Genomic DNA, 23,656 nt, shown 5'->3' on the forward strand with positions numbered 1-23,656 from the left:
TTCCGCCTAGGTTCTTGGGCCAGTCAAGACAGGGATCCTATAACAAGACAGAAAAAAACAAGGGGTTTAAGCATCACTGCACAAATCCTCCTTCTTCACTAACCAGTTGGGCCCCACACACCATCAAAGGTGGCCCATGCCAGTCATTTTGAGGGTGCACCCAAGGATGGCACCCTAGTCGGAGCACAGGATCCAATTTCCCTCCTATTCCTCAAGTGCCTGGTTCCCTTCCATGCTGCATGGACCAAATAACAGAGGGCCGTTGTATCCTCCACACTATATCAACTGGCAATACTCTGCAGTTCTCGTCAATACCCCCTCTCACCCTCCTTCCCTGTCCCTCTTCAGGGACCCTTCTCATGAGCAACTTCTCGTTCAGGAGGTAGAAACCCTTCTGCGGGATATGAAGGCAAAGGGATTCTATTCCCAATACTTCCTTATCCCAAAGGCCAAAGGAGACCTCAGGCCTTTGCTGGACCTGCATCGTCTCAACAAGTATCTCAAGGAGTTGAAGTTCCACATGTTCTCCCTGACCCCCATCATCTCCTCTTTGGATCCAAGCGATTGGTATGCTGCCCTCGACCTAAAAGTAGCTTATTTTCACATTTCAGTTTTCAATGGACAGAGGAGGTGCCTCTGTTTCATGGTGGGCAAACACTATTATCAGTTTACGACGCTACCGTTTGGCCTTTCATCCATTCCATGGGTCTTCACAGAGTGCATGGTGATAGTGGCTGCTTATATGAGGCGTCACTGCTACATACCTATCTGTCAGCAAAAATCAATTCTGTCCCCTATCCAGTGGATAGAATTTATACGAGTGGTCCTCAATTACACAGAGGCCAGAGCGTTTCTTCCAGAGCCCTGGTTCAGAGTCATGACAGATCTCATTTCATATGTGCACGCCTACTCCCTCATGACTGCCCGGACATGCCTCAAGCTTCTAGGTCACATGGCAGCTTGTACTTATGTGGTCCAACATGCGCGTTTCTGTCTCAGACCCCTGCAGTCATGGCTGGCGTCGGTCTACACTCTGAGCAAACATAATTTGGATGTCATGGTCACAAGCATCATCAGCAACCTTCCTGGCTCTGGTGTCTATCCAAGATATCTGCAGAGCCACTACTTGGTGTTCAGTCCATACCTTCGTGACCCATTATACCATTACCTAGCAGGCATGAAACAACGGCAGCTTCGGTACAGTGGTGTTACAAGCAGCACATCCATGAATTCCAAGCCCACTTCCAGAGATATTGCTTGAGACTCACCTAACATGGAATCGACATGAGCAAACACTCGAAGGAGAAAAAATGGTTACTGACCATTCATAACTGTTGTTCTTCAAGATTTGTTCCTCATGTCCATTCCATGACCCATCCTCTGTCATTTGAGTTGACGGCAGGGAGGAACTGAGGGGGACACAGGGCCGGCAGCACCTCCTGTACTGTGGCATGTGCGCAGAGGTGCCAGAGCTGGCCCCATGGATACTGCTAAGGCAAAATGTCTCTGGCAGCCATGCACATGGATGTGCATGCACCTAACACGAAATGGATATGAACAACATATCTCGAAGAACAACAGTTCCAAAAGGTTAGTAACTGTTTTTTATTTAAATCAGCAAGCAGGAAGTATAGATTTAAATAATAGCTTTTTATCTTGTTTTGCATTTGTACTTTTTCTTTATTTTCATAAAGAAGGGTTGATTCTTACTGGCAGGTAGCCATTAAAACATATCGACCTGCAACTAAATGTAGCTTTTATGCTAAATTTGGAACTACTTCTTGCTAAAGCAGAGGATACACTATATCTATACATAGACAAGGTGAATGATGTAGTATCTTTTGTTGTTCTCTTTCACCAACAGACGTTGGTCCAATAAAAGATATTGCCTCACCCACCTTGTCTCTCTCTAATATCGGGACTGAGACAATACCACTACATGTATCTGTGCACATTTATTTAAGCAGTTACATCTTAACATATATTCAGATTCTTAATTTTTATAATTTTATTATGTTAGAAATTGTGAATGATGCATCTTTTGTTTTCTAGATTCAGTTTTACTTGTTATTTCTGTCAAGCTGCATTTGGATAGAAATTGGAATTCAATTAAAAATGCATGAAAATCTCATCTCATTTAAAATTGTTTTTTTAGTTAAATAAAACTACCTTAAATATGTTGGATATATAAGGGGGAAAAAGTAAGTTTGTCAAAGCATATTTTCCATTTAAAACATACATTTAAGGAAATTTGTTGTTAGTTAGTGAATTGAACTGATTGTGGTCCTTCAGAATTTTAGAACTGGTAGATCTCATTCTCTCAAACCTTTTTTTTTATTCATCGATTGGAAAAGGCTAGTTTTTCTGCTTTTTCAATTCCCAATCATCTTCTCAACACTTAGTGAACTAGTTATTGAACAGAAGTAGTTGAATAACCTGAAATGGAGAAAATATTCTCTCTTCACTTGCAGCAGAGGCTACTACTGTTTAAAAAAAAAAAAAAAAAAAAAAAGTTTAACACTTCAACAAATATGGTTCCATATGCTTAGCCAGTGGTGGTTTGACTTTCCTTAAAACTTCAGCGGCAAACATGTACAACTTGAATATTTTTAAATTCAATTTTAAATGATGTTAATAGATTATAGTTAGTTTTGTCCTCAATGTATTGTCATAATTTCAAATGTAATTTTAAATAGGTGTATTTTCTAAAAGAAAATGTATTTAATTTAAATTTTTTAAAAATATTATTTTTAATCATAGATTTTTACCCACCCTGCTGATAATGCATGGGTTCTGTGCCTATAAACCCTTAATAATGTGAATCAGGTTTTCAGGATCCAGATCATGAAGGGAAGAGAGAAGATGGGAAGCTAGTGTCACTATAGGAATAGAGCTATAGTTGTAAGGGTGACTTAATTACATTTCCATTCTTTAAAATATTTGAGTTTCTTTTGATAGTGTCCCAAGAAATATTAAAGGATTAATTCAAGATGACGTGGTTATGATAATTAATTTAAGTGCTGATAAAATGCAACATATTTAGTTGGGGAGATGTCTGGTGGGTTGCCACAGGAATGAGTGTGAAAGCCAATTTTACTTAGAGTGGTGATGCTCCTCCTGCCCCAAATTTAGGATTTTTGGAATGACCCTCCCTATTTACTTAATCTGAGAGTTTCTCTTTCACGTTTTTTTCTTATTTGATTTTATTTGATTTTACTTTACTTTCCCTTTTGTTCTTTGTAGTTCATTGCCACTTTTACTTAATGGGTAGTTGTGTCAGCCACCAGCAGAAAGCAGGCAGCTAAGCAGACCTTGCCTCCCCAGCTACTTGAATTCCTTCCATCTCCCTGCCCCTACAGATCTAATGAAGAAGACAAAGGGGTTACCAGTGACTGTGAATGGCAGAGTATGGTCCTGTGCTTAATGGTGTGAGGAGGAGGTCTGAATCAGGCAGGCTTAGAGAGAGGAACTGGTAAGGCAGACAATGCCACCATGAAAGATTATACTTCCTGCTAGTATTGTTAGAGATTGCTTTCTGCATTTAATCTATTGCTTGTACTGGGCCTTTAAGGAAGTGAGACAGAGGGGAGAATTTGTTTAGCAGGAATCTGTTGAGTTATTATTTTTGTTCTGCAGCATGACATTCTCAGAGCAGCTTACAGATCCTGCCTTCTAACAATGGCAAATACAATCTTTAAAAAATGGTGAAGTAAAAGTTAAAAATAAAACAAGGCCTAACCAGTCCTCAAGTGTTTTACTACAACGTGGGTATCTTAGAATTCCAAAGCAAGTTTACAGGTAAAAATAATGATAAACCTTTACCATCTTAATATTCTGAAAGAAGATGAACAGCACATTATCTACATTTACACAACACTATCTGCATTTACAAAAATCACTGAGGATAGAAAAAACAATAGTTACCTAGAAAGGTGGAAAAATATGGAAAGTAACTAAAATGGCATTCACCCTGAATAAGTGCAAGCTAATACATACACAGTAACTATAGTTGAAACAAGATACTTACCAGGAGGGAGATACCTGGACAATAGTTATGCAACATGGGGAAGACAAAAAATAGATCTTTGAGCGTACAAATGTAATATGGCATTCATTTTAAAAACACCGGTACAGTTTAGGGCTGCATGGTCAGAGGTAATGCATCATACATTAGTCCCATCTCCGTAAAGCTCTGGTGAAGCCACATCTATAATATTGTGTTCAGTTTAAGATACATTCATATCAGAAAAAGTGAGGAAACTGGATGGCAGTTGAATAGGAAAGACAAAAAGACACAGGCCAAAGTTTTAAAATCTGCACGAATATTAAGTTCTACATTTGTATTTAGGTACTTTAAAAAGGGGTCTGATACTCTGAGCATATGCAGCTCACATTGAAATAAGTGGAAATTTTTAAGTGCTCAGCACCTTTGGAAGTCAGGCTATTTATTTAGGTGTCTGACTTTAGGCTCCAAATTCAAAATCTTTTACTCTAAATATTAGATAACTCTACTAAATGTTGACTAAGGGAAAATGCATTATAGCTGCATGATTTGAAGAGTATGAGCACTAAGGAGGGGAAGGAATTAAGGTGGGACAAGAAGGAGTATAATTAATAGTAACAAGATGAATTTGGGGGCAACAGTATTTAGGCAGAATACCAGGAAAAACTTCCTAATAGTGAGGTTTGTTAGATAGTGGGATAGTCTCTTGAGTGTAATGAAGTGAAATCCCCATTATTTCTGATGTTTTCAAACTGGATTCTCCAAAGCACTAGAAGATAGAGTTGGGAGACCATCTTGCAATGGGATGGGGTGCACCAACGGACCTTAAAAGGAATTTTTCCACCTCTGAACTTGATTCTGTGAAAAATCAAAATTGTGATTACACATCAATCTGAAAACAAGTAGTTGACTTTGTAATTTTGTGATTTGTATGATATACTACAAAAATCTTTAAGTGCTTTATTCTTGAATATATTGTTCCAGTCAGCCGAACGCTATGACAAAACTAGTTCATGCTCTCCTGATCTAAGTGGGGGAGCATGACATAATGTATTTTTTCTCCAATCCCCGGCTTACATAAATAATTGAAAATGGTTATTTCTGTCTGTGAAATTCTGTACTACAGTTGGCTATTTTTCAGAATCTTATGAAGTGTGCTAATATTTCCAGAGAAAGAAGGCCCAGAGAAAAAGAAAATGAAAAAGGAAGCTGGAAGTAAGAAGTCGACACCAGTTAGCATTCTTTTTGGTTATCCGCTTTCGGAGCGCAAACAGATGGCTCTTCTTATGCAGATGACAGCTAGAGACAACAGTCCAGGTGATACCAACCACCATTGAGTTACTGTTTCTCTCTCTCCTACCCTGCAAAACCCACCACCTGTCAGATTTTTTTCTTGTGTTCTTTAAAGCAGTCCTTGACTTAATCCAGAACTCTTCTGAATTTACAATACAGAATTCTTCCCATGGAAAACTGCATTTTCTGTCAAATACTTTGATGGAAAATTTCCGACTATCTCTAGTTATAATATAATATACAAGGCAATGTGTTAGGGTTGTTGTGGTGACCATAATTCTGAATTTCCCATTTTTGAGTATTCCAGTTCTCAACCATCATGTTATATTTTCATTGGTTTTTTGGGGGGGCTGAACTTAATAATATATTCTTATTAGTTTAGGGTGCAATTCAACTCTCACTGAAGACCATGGGAGTCTTCGTATAGAGTGAAATTATGACCCCCTTGAAATCAATGACAAAATTCCCTTTGTCTTAAATAGAGTCAGGATTTTCACCCGTAGCCTGAATTAGCTCCTTAGTGTCTGATGCTGTTTGCAGGAATAAATTATAACAATCATTCATAGTAGAAGCTGTAGTATATTTTTGTTCACATAACTTAATTTAATTTCTATTTTAATGTAAGTGATTATGAAGTTAATACTTTAGCAAAGATAATCTGAAGGTAAATGACTAAATTTACTTTCAGAGTTTGGCGGTAGTTGATAAACCTTTAAAGTTGTTCTGTTATGGTTATAACCAGACATGTGAAGAGAAAGGTAATTCTATTTTGTGGAGAATTTCAATATATCAAAATTTGGATTCATTCTGATTTGGAAAGGACATAAAAAATTTCAAAATTCTCTGTGATAGGGGAGCCTGGAGAACCTAGTGCAGGAGCAGGCCATCCCATCACTGGCTTCCCTGAAACTGCAGACTCCAGAAGCCCTGTTGTCCTTGGCTAAAGGGCAGGCTGGCTGCCTGGCTGGCTGCCTGGGAGCCACGGACCCTGAAAGCGTGGGCTGCCGAGAAGCCATGAGCTTGGGACCAGGTGCTTCCAGGACTTCCAACTTCCCTGTCAACCTACCAGGTGAATTGCAGAGGAGATTCAGAGCTTGGGAGCGATGGCTTCCGGGCTTCTAGGCTCTCAGCTCCCCATCAGTCTAGCAGGCAGGCTCCTGAAAAATCGAGGAACCTGGAAGCCTGTGCTCCTCAGGAGTCAAGCTGCCTAAGAGTTAGGTGGGGAAGCCTGTGCTGGGATTCCCTCCAAGATCTTTTCCATGCAGCTTATCCAAAACTTCTTGTCTAGTGCTGGGAGATCACTTTATCCAATTCTCTGAAATTCAAGAAATTAGTTCAATTCTAGACTCATCATTCTTTATTGGCATATAATCAAACTACACTTTGTTTGATCTGGCTCAGGTATAGGGAGTAGATTCAGGGTATACCACACATCCGACTTACATAATAATTTATCAGCTTATATACACACTCACATAATACAGTTGGTTAATATGGTGTATCTCACACCTTATAATTGGGCAACTACTTCTTGTAACCAATCCCTCTACAAATCATGAACTGTTTACAAGCTGCAGTTTGCTTGTAAGCAAAGCTGCAGCTGCAAGCTTATCACTCTTTACTCTTACAATTTATCTACTAACTATATGTTATTTACAAGGCCACTTGTGAGTTTGTGCTTTGTCCATTGTTAACATCTGTTTCCTTGCTTGCACTGTCCAGGCAAGGCCTACAGCTGGCAAAAAATCAGACAGGTTTCCAGTGGAAATCTGCTTACTCTGCTAGAGACTAAAAATCATGGACTGAACAAGAGACACTGGATTTATGGCTATTACAGTGATCTGTAACCCACTAACCCCCTCCTTTTGTCCTATGAGCGCAGAGTTGTTAACAGGACATTCGACCTTGAATGGTCTGCTAAACAGTGTGTTCCACATTGCATCTTGCTGTAATGTTGGGACATTTTGCTGGACACTAGGAGTACCTTTCCAAAGCTTGAAGAAGAGTTCTGTGTGGCTGGAAAGCTTGTGCCGACCAAACGGAAGTTGGTCTAATAAAAGATATTACCTCATTCACCATGTGTTTTCTGTCAGACTTTCACCAAAATTGAACTGTCTCCACAGAATGTTTTTCTGTCAGAAAATTGCTGACCATCTCTAAGTATAGTCTCATGACTTACAATGATATTTTCTACTCATGTAGTACCTTCTGATTATTCTAGAAGGATCTGTTATTTCAAATGGGTAAATTTTTTCTTTTTCTAATTATAAGGGGTTTTTACTCCTGGAACATGCTAAGTTGATATTCTAATAACCTGAAAACCACAATATCCACAAAACCATGTACATTTTGAGCAGTGGTTATGCAAGCTTTATCATACTGCCTTACTTTGGGGACTCATGTCTGTTGTTGAGAGGGTAGTTCAGTGTCCATATGTAGTCAACTCTTGACCTCTCTGGTTAGCTGAATGAGGTAATGAGAAGATTTTGATGAAGTAGACATAGGGCCAGATTTTTTAAGCTTAGGCACGTCTTAAAGTCCCACTGGGCACCTGTCTGCATCTACACCTGCACCTAAATACTTCGACGCAGTGGGCAACAGGAGGCAGTTAGCCCCCGCTGTCGGAGCAGGGGCCAGCCATTGGCCCCCAGGGCCTCCAGAGCAGCTGCGTCCTGGGAGCACCTAAGATTTAGTCAGGAGCATTTATAGTAAATGTCATGGACAGGTCATGGGCTGTGAATTTTTGTTTCTTGCCCGTGACCGGTCCATGACTTCTACTAAAAATACCTTTGAAAATCTGGCCCTTAGCCCACTAGGGCCAAAACAAATTGCTAACTCATTACATATAGGTCATTGAATAGCCATCAATTGGTAACAACTTAGCAAAATCAACTCTCATGGGAGATGGAACCTTAGGTTTCTCTAAAAAGAGGCAATGCCAAAGTATTTGAACAATATTACTTAACTTTGACATGGAATTCATCCAGTCCTATGGTATCATGAAATCTGCTCGCAAGGAAGTGAGAGACTGTACCGAATAGGAGGCCTTTGTACACACTCTTTACCTTTGCTGGTTTAACAAGGGAATATTGTGTTCCTGAAGCCATTACAGTACATTTGCCCTATAAATTATGGAATCTATTAAAGTACACGACCAATTATTGACACTGAAACTTATGGATACTGAGAAAGTAAAATAAGATAAAGCAAAAATTATCCAGCTACAAAAGTTATATTGACTATTTTAAAACTTATTTTGTAGATTCCAACCTGCATCATCCTTTACAGACAACACCGACACAAAAGAAAACACCAAGCTCCTCATCAAGACAAAAAGACAAAGTTAATAAGAGAAATGAACGAGGGGAAACGCCTTTACATATGGCAGCCATCCGAGGGGATGTTAAACAAGTTAAAGAGTTAATTAGTCTAGGTGCCAATGTGAATGTAAAAGATTTTGCAGGTAAGGTTGATATGCCTTCATTTCATTCAAAGTGAGCTCTCATATCTCTAACTAGAAAAATTCAAGGTTAGTCCTGAATTTGTTACTGGAGGTCAAACTTAATTCCATATTTCAGTTTATTTTTCACTTAAATGAACACTATAACTTTAAAAAAAAATGTGACCAGAAGTCTCTCAACTTGTGTTACAGTTCGTTTGGAGGGCAACTGGGGTAGTTGGTGGATGAGGCTGGGTTTGTGTGTGGGTGATAGTGAGAGTGAAATAGGTAGCGTGGGGATAGGCCACAAAAGGCTTTGAAAGTGATAAGGAGCTTATGTTTGTTGCAGTAGAGAGGAAGGAGCCAGTGGAGGATGAAAAGAGAGAGGTGTGACATGGTCAAAGCTATGGGCTAGGAAAAAGATCTTTGCAGCAGCATTCTGAATGGATATGAACAGGACAAATATTTATGTCAGGACCAGAGAAAGGATGTTGCAGTAATTGAAATGCAAGATGGTGCCTGGGTGAGAGCTTTAGTTGTGTGGATGGATACGAAAGACCGCATGTTAGAGATGTTGTGCAGAAAATCTGCAAAATTTAGATTTTTCCTATATGTGATGATCTTTATAGAGCTCTGAATTAAGGATGACATCTGGGTTACAAGTCAGAGTGATGAGCAGGACAATGGAGTTGTCCACAGTGATTGGGAAATGAGGTACCGGAGTGAACTTGTGGGTGGGGGGAGATGAAGTTATGTTTTAGCCGTGTTGAGCTTGAGCTGACAGCTAGACATCCACAAATTGATGTCAGAGAGAGGATGAAAATGTAATTTGAACGAGAGAGGTCTGGAGTAAAGAAGGAGATATGAGAGTTATCAGCATAGTGATGGTATCTGAATTTGTTTTTCCCAGTGAGGTGACCCAGAAATAAGGTGTTAGAGGGAGTGTAAGCGCATTGGCTCCGTGGGAGGCCACAGCGGCTTCCTACAGACAGGGAAATAGCTCGCACTTGGCGAGTGAGCAGTCTTAGCAATCCACCCTTAGGCAGGGTGGGCACCCAGTCTACCGCTCAGGCCCCCAATCTGGGCGAGCAAACAAGAAGTCAGTTGCTCCAACCCTTAGACAGGGTGAATAGCGGTTGATTGCTCAGGCCCTCAGTCAGGGCAAGCAAGCAAGGAGTCAGTTGCTCCGACCCTTAGGCAGGGTGAGCAGCGGTTGATCACTTAGGCAGGGTGAGCAGCAGTTGATCGCTCAGGCCCTCAGTCAGAGTGAGCGAGCAAGGAGTCAGTTGCTCCAACCCTTAGGCAGGGTGAGCAGCAAGCAAGGCAATGGCTTCAGGAGCAGTCAGGAGAGAGATTCTCCTGAGGGTGGCTAGGGAAAAGGGGAAGGGGAGGGGGACGCAGGCCCACCCGTCTCCACTGCGTCCCAGCCCAGGGCCTTAGTAGTGGCAGAAGCGGCTGCCACTGTGTCGGCGGGGCTCCCGCCGCAACACACCGACTATATTGCGGCTTCAGCCACAGCAGTTGCTGTCCCTGGGCTACTTCCTCCCCACTGACCCTAGTACCTGCCTCCTCCGTGCTGCAAGGATAGTCCGCCTGGGGTAGCGCTGTCAGTCCCTCTTCATCGACCGGGTTAGGCGGGGAGTTCCTCTTCAGGGGGCAGCTCCTCAAGGTCGTTGTAAGTTGGGAGAGGCTCGGCCTCTGGCAGCTCCTCCAAGTCCTGCCCCGCCTCAGGGAGGGGCTCGGGGGCCGGCAGTTCCTCCAGATCCAGCCCAGCCTCCGGGGGTGCCCGCCACTCGGGCTGCTCCAGGGTCTCGGCCCAGTCCGGTGGTTCTGGAGCACGGGCCCAGGGTTGGGGTAGCTCAGCCCAGTCGTCCTGGCCGGGTTGCCTGGTCCAACTCTGCGAAGGCCCTATCCAGTCCCCAGGCCCAGGTGGGGCTGGGGTTCGTCGGCGGCTCGGCTCTGGCCTAGGCCTCTGCTGGCAGGGCCGCATGTCTGTCTCTGCAGCAGTCTCGGGCCTACTGAGCTCAGGGGCCTGGCTTTTATACTTCCCCTTCCAGTCGGGGCTCCGCCCTACTGCCGCCGATTGGACTGGCTGGGTGGTCCTATCACGGCCCGGGTCCCTTGTTGCCGGGCAGACTCCGTGGCAGGACGTGAGGTGGTCCAATCAGGGCGCTCGCGCCCTTCCTCGGGCTCTGGCTCCGTGGGAGGCCACAGCAGCTTCCTACAGGGAGAATGGAAGGGGCCAATGTCAGCGCCCTGTGGAATCCTCTCAGAAAGTTGGAGGGGCATTGAGAGGATCCTCTGATAGACATGCGATGATTAAAGGGGTAGGAGGAGAACCAGGACAGGACAGACTCACGAAAGCCAAGGCAGGCTGAGATTTCAAGAAGAGCATGGGCAACAGTGTCAAAGGCAGCAGAAAGCTCAGGGAAGTCAACAATGGAGCACTGGTTTTGACTGTTAGCTAGGAAGAGATCATTAGGGACTTTGAGAATGGTTTAGGGGACTGCAATGGGTGGAAACCAGGTTGGAGAGGGTCTAGATTGAAATTGGAAGAGCAGAATTGTAGACAGCGATTGTAAAAATGCATGCAGTGATCTTCTAGATCAGTGTTTCTCAACCTGGGGGTTTAGAGGGGTCGCAAGTGCAGAGCTGGTATTGGGGATGGCAAGAAAGGCAATTGCCTGGAGCCACAGGGGCGCCATGAAACTAAGTTACATGCCTCAGCCCCGTGGGGGTGGGACTCAGGCTTCAGGGGTACAGTAGTTTGGAAAGGTTAAGAACCACTGTTCTAGATGAAAGGGAGAAGGGAAATGGAGTGGTAGTTGGAGAGGCAAATTGGGTCAAGGCTGGGTTTTTTAAGATGGGGGTTATTAAAGTATGCTTGTATGAGGGGAAAAACCCCAAGGGGAGTGAGAGATTAGGGAGAAGAGTAAGGGAGGAAATGAGTGGGCGTAAGTCTTAGCAGACAGAATGGGGTCACTGGGGCAAGTGAAAGTGTTAGGAGGAAAGCAGATGAGAAATTTGACCAGAAAGGCAGAAGAGAGAGTTGTAGGAGGGAAAGGAGAAAGCAAAGGCAAATTGCTGGGAGGCTGAAGTGATGCATTTTGCTAGTTTCTTCTTGGAAGAAATCTGCAAGTTCCTGTGTAGAAGAAAAATGGAACCAAGAGGAAAGAAGAGAGTCAAAGTAGGCAAAAAGGTGGCTGCAGGCATGGGATTCATTTAAATTGGAGAAGTAGAGTTATTTAGTTAGGCAAATAGCAGAACTGAAAGAGAAAAGAATTAATATGTAGTGAACAAAGTCAGCCTGGTCACAGGATTTTTTCCAGAGTAAGATATTAGGTGGGGGGAGCCAGGAATGGGTGTGTGTAGGACAGACTTTGTGATGGGAGAAAGGAACAAAAAAGTCAAGGGTGAAGAAGATTGATGCATGGAAAGAATCAACATCCATATCAAGAGGAGAAAGGGCTGAGAGCCAATGAGAAGTCATCAACACTGATGGACTGAAAGTCACAGAAAGGCCAAGTGATGGGGCATGAGGGGAGGGTCTTGGTTGATGCTGAAAGAGACCATCTGATGATTGAAAAGAGGCAACTCAGCAACAGAGAAATCAGAGAGAGAGAGAGCAGTGCTTGGTGAAGACCAAGTCAAATAAACAGCCATTTCTGAATGGGAGAGTTGAACCAGTGCTGCAGGTCGAATGAAAAAGTGAAGTGGAGAAAAGATGCAGCGTTGGTAGCAGATGGGTTATTAAGATGGAAGTTGAAGTCCCTGAGGATGAGAATTAATGCTAGTGGCTTTAAGAAATATAAGGAAATAAATTCTTTGTTGGTTTATTTGTTAATATGTTGTTATCTAGATTAATAAGAGGTTTTCTGGTTAGATTCTCAGTTTGCATTGTGACTTGCATTGTGAGCTCTGTGTTTAGTTTAATCATAGTAAATATAGGATGCTTACCTACTCAAGTGTGTTAGTGAGCGACTTCAGGTTTATAACACATTTTGATCCTGAGATAGAAGGTGTTATAATAGTGCCATGATATGCATATGTAGTCTAATATAACATAGGAATTTGGCTTAGGAAATAGCTATATATAACTTTGAAATGATTCACCTAACAATTATGTTTTGTGCTGTTTTCAAGAGGGTGTTTTTTTTTTTTTGCTATAGTAAACATCTAGTGCTTAAAAACAATGTAATATTATAAGTTAAAAATTATATATTCTGACTTCCATGATTACAGGTTGGACTCCACTGCATGAAGCTTGTAATGTTGGTTATTATGATGTTGCTAAGGTTCTGATAGCAGCAGGAGCAGATGTGAACACACAAGGACTGGATGATGATACTCCACTTCATGATTCTGCTAGCAGTGGACACAGAGATGTAAGTGTGCTTTAGAAAAAATAAGACTATGTTTACACTACAGCCTCTATCTGCAAAACTTACACTTCTCTGAGTGTAAATATTCCACCCCACTGAGCAACGTAAGTTACACCAACATTAGTGTTTGTGTGCACAGTGCTGTCTTGACAGGAGAGCACTCTCTCATTGGCATAGAGCCTCTCCACCAGATGTGCTGTAGTGGTGCAGCTATATCGTTACAGCTTCTGTGCTGTATTTATAGACATAGCCTAAATATCTGAAGGTGCAAATGTTGAATGTAGTGAAAAAAACTATTGTAGTCTCTCCCAAATGACCTGATTCTGCTCTCTTTGTGACATCTTCAAATCTTTAGTCTTGCTTTTTAGTACTCTACTCCAGTTGACAGATATTTTGTCCTAATGTCTGCTTCAAAAAATGTAGAAAGACTCTAAAAGCTATTGAATGGAAGCAGGTTAAGAAACAAGATTTTTTTTTCCTAAGGCTTTTTCTACTGCATGTGTTTCTCAACAGAGAACTACTTCCAAACTACAGTGTAGCTTCTAGTGAATATTTTAAATTGATGCTTTATAGCGAGTATTTTTATAATATTTCAACCATTTATGTATGGACATTTTATATATGGAGCTAGATATGTGTTTTTATTAATACCCTAAGGAGTTGAATGCTTGCTTGTCAAGCCTTGAAGGAAATTGAAAGTATTTCTATTGGTTTACATCCATATCTTTTTCTCTGTCATTTCTGGATTTGTGTTTATCTCTATATGGGATTTCTGTAGACAAGATGCTCCAGTAATTTATCCTTTTATTATTTGTTAGCTTTATTAATCCTTATTTTAAGTGCTGTGTTGGATCACTGTACAAAAATAAAACCTAGATCATCGGTACATCAAATAGATTACTTTCTAAACAAGACAGTCACCGAGTTGACAGGATACTTTGGGAAATCTAGAGTAAAGAATGGCAATTTTTTTACTATATTATAATTATTGATCGGCTTCTTGTGGGTACCATGGCAGAAGTAGGCCTTCAGAATGGAATTGAATGAAGAATGGATAGTGGCTTGGAAAACAGAAAATAGCTGGTTAGTCCTGCTTTGAGCAGGGGGACTAGATGGAGGTCCCTTCCAAGAGATTCTATGCTGAGGGCACTTGTGGGATTCTATGAATTTTAGCTTCTAGCAACATTCTAGGCATATAGGGCCTGGATGGATCAGAATGGAATTGAATGAAGAAAAGTCACCAAGATAGTTATGGAAGAAGTGGACACAAGGGGCATGAAAGCTTCCATCATTAAAGGAGTTAAGGGGATCATGTTATAAGAAACAAGTTCAGAGATGCATAAAATAGGGCAGAATTATATAGGCTTGTAAAGTAAGGACAAGAAGTTTTAATCTGTGGACAAGGGGAGCCACTGGAGGGATTCATAAAGGGTTGGTGATGTGATTAGATCAATAGGCGAGGAAGATAACTTTAGCTGACGTGTGATAGCAGTTTGTTGTTTGTTCAGTGCTTTCTGTTTGCTACAAAAGCTATTTGGGAAGGGGAAAGAGATTATCTTCCAAATGAGTGATGGCAACAAAATTTTTAAATCTTCCTATTAGTTCACCTATTTGACAGAGCTGAGCAGGAGTCATAGCTGTCCAGTTGGTTTAATGAGTTAGCCGAAACTCATTTTACAACAACTGAATTACACAAGGACAAACTTCTCTTTTATCATTGTACATCTGAACCCTGTTATAGAATATGTTTAAGACTGAGAGTCCATAAGCCATTCGGGCAGTCCCCAGAGGTTAAGCAGCAGCCAGAGCAGCAGCAGCCCCTGAGACCATCAGACAGTAGTCCCCAGGGACTTCGACGCAGTGGGCAACAGGGGCCAGCCATTCAGTGACTTTCACAACTTTCGTGACTGCTGCCGGCGACCTGTGTGGCTGATTTTATTTTACTAATTTTATTATATAGTGCCATTTATGTTTTCTGTCCATGTGGTTTAGGTGGCTCACATCTGGTCCCCAGCTGATTTTGTCTGGCCTGTTCATTTGTTAATCACAAGTTCAATTTCAAGTCTGTGCATTTAAAAAAATGTTAGCCAAACACTTCACTCCCGCCGTTACTGCTGCAAAGTTATTGAGCTTCAAGCACCATTGAAAGGCTTATACTGATACTGCCTATAGCCATTGCCTGTACTATAAGCCACAACTGCTGCTGTGTGCTGGATTGGTACCTGGTTTACCTGCACTCTCAGTTGTCAGCTTCTCTGCTGTGTCCCCTAAGCTCTCGGGGATAGCCTAATAGCTCCAAGAAGAGGAAGAGCCAGTTGCTCAGATCTTGCTGCCAAATAGTGCAGGGAAAGGGTCTGAAGAAGAGAGCTGTGGTTAGTGTTGGATGGAGACATGGGTTGGGGTGGGAAGGTATGGGACAGTCATCAGTTGTGGAGAAGAGGAATGGGGCATGGCATGAGAATGGGCACTTGGTAAAAATAACTCAGCATACTGTCTTGTCTGATTCAATTAGTTAAAATCAACATATTTAAAGTTGTGTTAGAACTTCTTTTCAATTTGAAAACAAATAAATTCTTACTTAGTAAAAGGTTATGGTCCTCCAGTTTTTCCATCATCTTACAGCAATGGTGCACAGCCTTTTTCTACCTAGGACCCCAAAACCAACTGTGGTTTCTTGTCACTATACTTCTTGAAGTGCCACTTTCCCTTCCTCAGAGCACAGTGCTGTGCAGGTGGGTCAGAGGGAGTAATGGAGAGTTCAGGAGTTGCACCTTGGTGAGTGCAGGCAGGGCTGGAGCAGAGAGAACAAGAGGAAAGAGCTGCTCCTTCCTCTGCTCCCACTGCTGTTGCTGGGTCTAAACAACTGTAGTTATTTTAATTGTGTGGGGAAGCGGGGAGGGGAGTATTGTGTTTTTTCTCTTTAAGCTGATGGGCTATATCCCACTTCTGAATTGCAACTTACCTGTTGAAGTCCAGTTCTGCAGTCTGGACTTCCATAGATCAAAGGTTGGAGCACTGTTATGTCATTATAGTACACATAGCCCGTGTCAAATTGGAGATAATTACCCAAGAAGTAAAAAATGAGTAAAAATGCACAATTAATGTTTATATTTATTTTGTGGTGGTGGGTCACTTCTTGACTCTTGAAAAATATAAAAACCAAGTTCTTACATTGCAGATTGTGAAGCTGCTGCTTCGACATGGTGGAAATCCATTTCAGGCCAACAAACATGGGGAGAGACCAGTAGATGTAGCAGAAACAGAAGAGCTGGAACTGCTACTGAAAAAGGAGGTGCCTATTTCTGATGATGAAGACAGTTGTTCAGGTTAGAGTTAAACCTTAATTGCATAGTACTAGAAAAATGCATTATAAATAACCTCTTTTATATTTTTGCTGAAAAAAGAATATAGATTAATTCACCTTAAGTTTTGACCTTTTTTAGTAATGATAGTTAGCACAGATTATTAGAGGAAGAGCTTGTAGCAACACCTGTAGTTAAGATGGTCTAACACTTTTCATTTTAAGACACAGTTTTAACTGCTTAAAACTCTGCCAAACTTCACCATTTGGGCTGAAATTTTCAATGCTGGGTATGTCCCTCATGCAGTGTTTTTTAAAACAGATCTCAGGGCTGTGCCTTTTCTTTCCCTACAGAAATCCACCCAAATTTGGCCAAATTATAAGCCTCTGAAAAAGTGCAGTTCACACATGTTCAGAAGAGGCATGTTAGAATTTGGCTGTGGCCATGGGACACTTGGAGTAGAAGCTAGCACAGCAGAATAGAATAATATACTGTAAAGATAGATACTTACATGCTAAGGTTCCTCCTTTAGGATCTGCCTTCTTAAACCCAGCCTGGGTGTTTGGCTGAGAATTAGACTTGCTTCCTACACAGTTAGCGTCAGGGCCTCGAATCCCAAATTGATCCTGACTTTGTGGGGAGAGTTCTTTACTGCCCCCCTCATGTTCCTCCTCCAATAACTCTTGCTGCTTGTCATCAGCAGGGGGTTGGGAGTGGACAGGTCCATGGAGGGGGGGTGGGCAGCAGGTCCAAAACCTCCTGGGTTCAGTAATGGTGTCATTGCTCAAAATCCTGTCCAGCTCCTCAAAAAAATGGACAGATTATATTCTGCGTCTCAACTGTTCCCTGGCATCCCTGGTTTTAATGTAAGTCGTCTTGAGCTCTTTGCTTTTTATCCAGCACTGGTCAGCATCCTGGTTGTGATCTTTTGTGGACATTACTAAGCAGATGTCCACAAACACATCTTTCTCCCCAAATGATGAAGAGATCTGTGCTCTTTGCATGGCTCCAAGCAGAAGTTTGAAGCTTGTTGTAAGGCTTCTGGAGTAATATGCAGCAGTGCTAATATATTTGAATCCAAGTTCAAATGGGCAAATTCTGGCCCTCTGCCAGTTTTTAAACAGGGAGGGAGGACATTTGGTCAATTTCACCCCAGAGCCATAGGGTGAAACATACACAGGTAAACAGACAGATCAGGTACAAACACTCACAAAGCAGTATGGGATAGCAGTTGCAGGACTGCCAAAGTAAAGCATGAAAGTATTGCATGGAAATAAACAATAGGCTGTATTAATTCAAGTTGCATCAAACTTAGCACACCTTGAAAGAGGACGATAGAGTAAGTGGTAAATGCAGAGTTAGCATACTGTAATGAATTGCGTCATCTGTACACAGGCATTTTCACACCGAATTAACTCATGTTGTTGTGTACTAAACCCCCTGTGTAGACGAACTGTAAGTGATAATTTTGTGATAAATGAAGATTGAGATAAGACTTGCAAATTCTTACCGAGTTAAATCAGAACTTGGTCCTAGTTCACTAGAGGTGAAATACTAATACTGTTTTCACGCATCACATTGTACTCACTTAACTATGGAAAATATAAAGTAATGTAACCCTGATTTTATTGAGAAGTCACAAACTAATAAACTGCTTGTTGTTGTATGCTGTATACTAACAGAATTTCATACTTTTGCTCTGTTTTTTCACATTTGTTTTGAATTTGAAATCCATAAATTTATCATAGTTAACTATTTTTGCATCCAATATTTTGTTTGATTTTAAGTTTGTATGTGTAAAAAATGTCTGGTTAGGTCAGACTACTACTTTAAAACCACTGACTTTTGAGGTATAGAGTATCTGACATTGTAATAGTACTGATGAATTCTGCACTATGTGGTATTTTATGCTGTCTTTTATAATACTGTTACGTAATCGTAAACTTATATTTGTCTTCATCTAAAATGTGAAGATTTTATCTTTGTAATTAGTGAATGATTTATCTATGTGTCATAACATTTAAAATATGATTCTGAGAGTTGTCACTAACTGTAAGAAAACAAATGATATTTAATATCTCCATTTTTGTTTTCTCAATCTAGATTCTGAAGAGGCTCCATCTGTAAATCCTTCCAGTGTAGATGGGAATGTTGATTCTGAAGCAGAAAAAGAATCTCTTGCCAATGACAGCAAGCAGATGGTCCCGAGTAAGGCACCCCTTTCATCTGCTCTTGATGAATATGAGTTTAAAGATGATGATGAAAATGAAATAAAAATGATTGATGGCAGACGTATTCTTAGAAAGGATCTAAGAAAAGAGGATGAGTCTGAAATAGAAAAGAATAATTTATTTGTGAAACAGGAAAAAGTTGTTTTTCCAAAATCATATAAAAGTAAAAAACAGAAACCGTCCAGAGTTTTGTACTCAAGTTCTGAAAGTTCAGATGAAGAAATTCTTCAAGACAAAAAGATTGTCTCTTCTCCCTGTTCTGTCACAGAAGCTTCAAAGTCTGATGTAAGAATGAAAAAAGAATATATAGTTTCGAATGACCACAAGCAAAAAGGGAAGGTTAAAAGGAAGCTAAAAAATCAAAGCAAAAATAAAGAAAATCAAGAACTAAAGCAAGAAAAGGAAAATACTAGAGTGACAAATTTAGTTAGTTCTGGACTAGATTCTTTAGACAAAGCTAGAGAGGAGGAGACATTTAGAAAATCTTTTAGCCCAAAAGAAGAATCTTCATTACACTTGTTTCATATCACTGCTAGCAAATCGCCTAAACATCCCTGTGGATTAAGTGAAAAGCAGTCAATACCACTAAAGCAAGAAAACACTAAAACATGCTTATCACCAGGAGGTTCTGAAATATCTTTACATTCTGAAGCAGTTAGGTATGACCATAATACAGATTCTGAATATCTAGTGGAAAGCTCTAGTGGCAAATCTTGCAAACCCAAAGAAAAAAGCAAGCATCAAAAAGATTTTCACTTAGAGTTTGGTGAAAAATCTAGTCCTAAAATTAAAGAGGAAGAAAATAGTTCAGCATTTGAGAATTCAGAATGTATGTTGAAAAAGATAGACAAGGAAGGTAAAACACTCAAAAAACATAAACTGAAGCATAAAGAAAGAGAAAAGGACAAGCACAAAAAAGACCAGGATGGAGAAAAGGAAAAACACAAACACAAAGATAGTGCTAAAGAGGTACAAAGAAATATTGAGTTTGACAGAGAATTTTGGAAAGAGAACTTTTTTAAAAGTGATGAAACTGAAGATATATTGTTAAATATCGACCATGAATCTCTTCCCTCAGAGAAAAAATCAAAACTGGAAAAAACAATGGTGAAAGAAGATAAATCAATAAAAGAGAAACACATCCAGAAAGAGAGAAGTTTTAAAGACGAGAGAGAAAAAGAAAAAATCAGAAAGGAAAATGAGAAATTCTTTAAGGATGAAAAAGTGAAAGATACAAAAGAAGAAAAAGAGAACATGTTCACAGATAAAGAAATAGAATTGTTTTGTTCAGGTGTAGGTATTAAAGACGAGTCAGCTAGCATGCATTTAGTAGAAAAAGAAGCAGATATTGAAAAGCAGGAAAAATGCATAAAAGAAAACAAAGAAAAAGCTGAGAAGCGAACTTCAGTTAGAGAAAAGGACACAGAGAAGGTAGACAGAAAAAATGTAGATAAAGAGAAAAAGATAAAACATGACTATAAGCCAGAGAAAGAGAAAGCAGAGCTAAATGAAAGTATAGAAAAAGCAAAGGAAAAGCCAAATTGCCAGCAAGTAGACAAATGTCATAAAGAAAATGATAAGATAAAAAATTTTAGTACTGTTAAAAAACTTGATGATAAAGAAAGAAACAAAGAAAAAGTTGATAAAAAACATGACAAGGAAAAGATTGATAAAGACAGATATCTGGCTGAAAGCAAAGAAAAACACTGCATTGAAAGAAAAGTCAAACTATCAGAAAAAGAAGGTGAATATAGTAAACCAGAAAAAGGCAAAAATAAAGACAAAGAAAAGGAGGCGGAGAAAAAGGAAAAGTCCAGAGATAAAGAGAGCTTAACAATAGCAAACTCAAAGCACGTTCAAGAAGAGAGGAGATGCAATATTACTGAAAGTAGTAAAGCATTGCATGAAAAAGTATTGTTCTTGAAAGAGAAACCAAAAGATGAATTGCTGAAAACTCCAGATGGGAGAGAGAAAGATAAAAAGGATAAAGATATAGATCGATACAAAGAACGAGACAAACATAAAGATAAAATGCAGCAAAATAATTTTCTTAAACTAAAACTTGAACCTGAAAAACTTAAGGCTAAACCAGCACCAGCACCTAAAGATACTCGACCTAAAGAAAAGAGATTAGTGAATGATGATTTAATGCAAACTAGTTTTGAAAGAATGCTTAGCCTTAAAGATCTGGAAATTGAACAGTGGCATAGGAAACATAAAGAAAAAATAAAACAAAAAGAGAAGGAAAGATTGAGGAATCGGTCCTGTTTAGAACTTAACAAGATAAAAGATAAAGAAAAAATAAAACATTCACAAACTGAATCAAAAAACAAAGAGCTGATTCGTTCAAAAAGCTCAGAGTTGACAGACATTTACGTGAAGGAAAAGCAGCTGAAAGATGCTACAAGTAGTAGATCCCAATCTGTAGACACAAAGAACTTAACAAATACTGGAAAGTCATCATTAGTTTTAGATAACTTAAATAGATCCCCTAGATCAGAAAGTGAAAAAACAGGTCTAAGCTCCAGATCAGTGTCCATGATTTCAGTTGCTAGTTCAGAAGATTCTTGCCATACTACAGTAACTACTCCAAGACCCACAATTGAATATGATTCAGACTTTTTGCTAGAAGGTTCTGATTCTCAAATGTCCTTTTCACAATCACCATTTTTAGCCAAATCACCGGCCCTTCTTGAAAAGGAGACGGATATCCTAACAGAGTTGCCAGAGCGCATTAAGCCTCCTTTTGCAAACAAACTTCCACCAGCCTACATTAGATCAGCTTCTGTTGAAGATGTTAAACTGGTTTTAAATGACTGTAGACCTGTTGTAGAAGTGCGAAGATGTAGTATGCCTACTGTTATTTCTGAACATGCAAAACAGCCTCGAACATCTGAAGAAAATAGTCAGTGCGCTCTACTAGCAGTTTCAAGTCATGCTTGTACTTCTCCCAAACCAGAAATATCTTCTTGTAGTTTGCCTGAAAGGAATTTTCCAAATAGTATGTCCAGTTTACATACCAATTTTACATCTTCTCCAGCTAAAACTGGTAGCAACAAACATGTTACATTGGATACAAATATTGTTAAAAATACTGCTCAGTTGAGCCCTTCAGAAGAAATTCATATGCATCTAGAGCCATGTTGTCAAAGTGGTCTGAATCCGCTAACTAAACCATGGGATGTGCCTTTTGACAGACTTAATTCATTAAGTAATGAATTCAGCTGCTCAGATTATGGAGCATCAGAGCAGGATACTAGTACTGTTGTAGCATTGCATGATTCTGAAAATAGGACATTAAAAGAGCAGAAACTGTCTGAGTTTTTACCTCAACACACTGAAATTGAGGGGCATTCCAGTTTTCAGGACTCTACATCATTTTTGTCTTCACAGTCACCCTGCTCTTTGCATATCCAGCCACTTCCAAATATAGAGTGTATGGCTAAACACATATCTTTACCAGGTATTCACAATCAAGAGCCAGTATTTGTACAGCAGCAACAAAATCTAGTTCAAACTACCAATTCTGTTTTGGACACGGACACAGACACCAGTAGTACACGAGAAACTGAAAACACTTTGCTCCCGTCAAACATTAAAAAGGCAAATGTGCTTATGACTGTATATCCTGAAAGCACCACTAAAAATATTTTACAGAATTTTGGAAGAGATAGTACTCTATCTACATTCCTGCCAGAAAAGGATTTTACTGCAAATGATGCTTGTTCACAACTAAATGCAAATTCTTATACATTCAGTAAAATTGTTTACAAGAATTCTCGAGCTGATGAAGTAGATAGTAGCACAGCTAATACTCAAGAAACCCAAAATGAAAAAGCCCAGTTAGAAAATTTGGTTTCAACACATTTAGATAATAGTAAAGCTGATATTGATCTATGTGAACTAAATGCGGGAATGCCAAAAGGAATGATAAATGAATCTGCTAATAAAAATAATTGCACTGTAGATGGAGGAGAAAATATTTCAACACATGCCCCACCACAGTACCCTTTGTCTAATTTGGAAGATAATTCACAGCAAACTGCACAAGAAGAAGTACATAAATACAGTCACACAGTTAAACTAGAAGTAGAAGAAACAGTTGAGGATCATAAAACAGAACAGCAAGAAGTTCCTCAAAGAATTACTAGAAATAGAGCAAATATGCTTGCTAATCAGAGTAAACAGAATCCTATTGGTTGCACACACATATTAGAAAAAGACTCTGAATCATCTGCATCTATAAAAGGAAGGATAAGATTAATTGAGGAAGATGATGCTCAAGTACACCATCCACGCAAAAGAAAGGTGTCACGTGTGCCTCAGCCTGTGCAAGTGAATCCGTCTTTACTGCAAGCTAAGGAGAAAACCCAGCAGTCTCTGGCAGCTATTGTAGATTCTCTGAAACTCGATGAGATTCAGCCATACAGTTCAGAGAGAGCAAATCCATATTTTGAATACTTGCATATAAGGAAAAAAATTGAAGAAAAACGTAAATTATTGTGTAGCGTTATTCCGCAGGCACCTCAGTATTATGATGAATATGTGACCTTCAATGGATCATATCTACTGGATGGCAATCCCTTGAGCAAGATATGCATTCCAACTGTAAGTAACAAGATCTTTTGATGTACAATACAATGAATGGCATGTTTTCAGTTCACTGTATAACTTTCATATTCTTTTCAGTTCACTTGAGAACATTGGAAAATTTTATCCTTATTTCTGGTATGCTGGGCAGAGAACGTTTGCTGAAAAACATAAGCAGACCAATGATGACGAGTAGTGTTATGGGTACTGCCCCTGAGTGCACATGATTTCCTCTCCATAAGCAATGAGCAGTAGTATCAAAGCAATTTCTGTAACAGAAAATAGACAATAATATATGAAAGACAAATATATCAGATATTTAAAAGCATTCTCCAGTTTAAAAGCCCTCCTAAGTGAAATCAATGCTAAAATTGTATTTTCTTTTTTGAGGACTTCTGTGCATTCCTACTTGTGGG

General features: G+C 40.0%; 1 protein-coding gene across 2 annotated transcripts in view; it reads left to right on the forward strand.

Annotated features, from left to right (window-relative positions):
• The window catches only part of ANKRD12 (ankyrin repeat domain 12), a 121,149-nt gene that overhangs the window by 63,788 nt on the left and 33,705 nt on the right, over positions 1-23,656 (forward strand). For both annotated transcript variants that reach the window (XM_067547707.1, XM_067547717.1), the window contains 5 exons: positions 5,174-5,320; positions 8,559-8,759; positions 12,978-13,120; positions 16,296-16,443; positions 18,523-23,258. In XM_067547707.1, the coding sequence (XP_067403808.1) occupies positions 5,174-5,320; positions 8,559-8,759; positions 12,978-13,120; positions 16,296-16,443; positions 18,523-23,258 (5,375 nt within the window). The remainder of the gene's footprint in view (positions 1-5,173; positions 5,321-8,558; positions 8,760-12,977; positions 13,121-16,295; positions 16,444-18,522; positions 23,259-23,656) is intronic.

Source organism: Emydura macquarii, unplaced genomic scaffold (assembly GCF_026122565.2).
Source record: "Emydura macquarii macquarii isolate MOO-44397 ecotype Brisbane River unplaced genomic scaffold, CSIRO-AGI_Emac_v2 contig_212, whole genome shotgun sequence".
NCBI lineage: Eukaryota > Metazoa > Chordata > Testudines > Chelidae > Emydura > Emydura macquarii.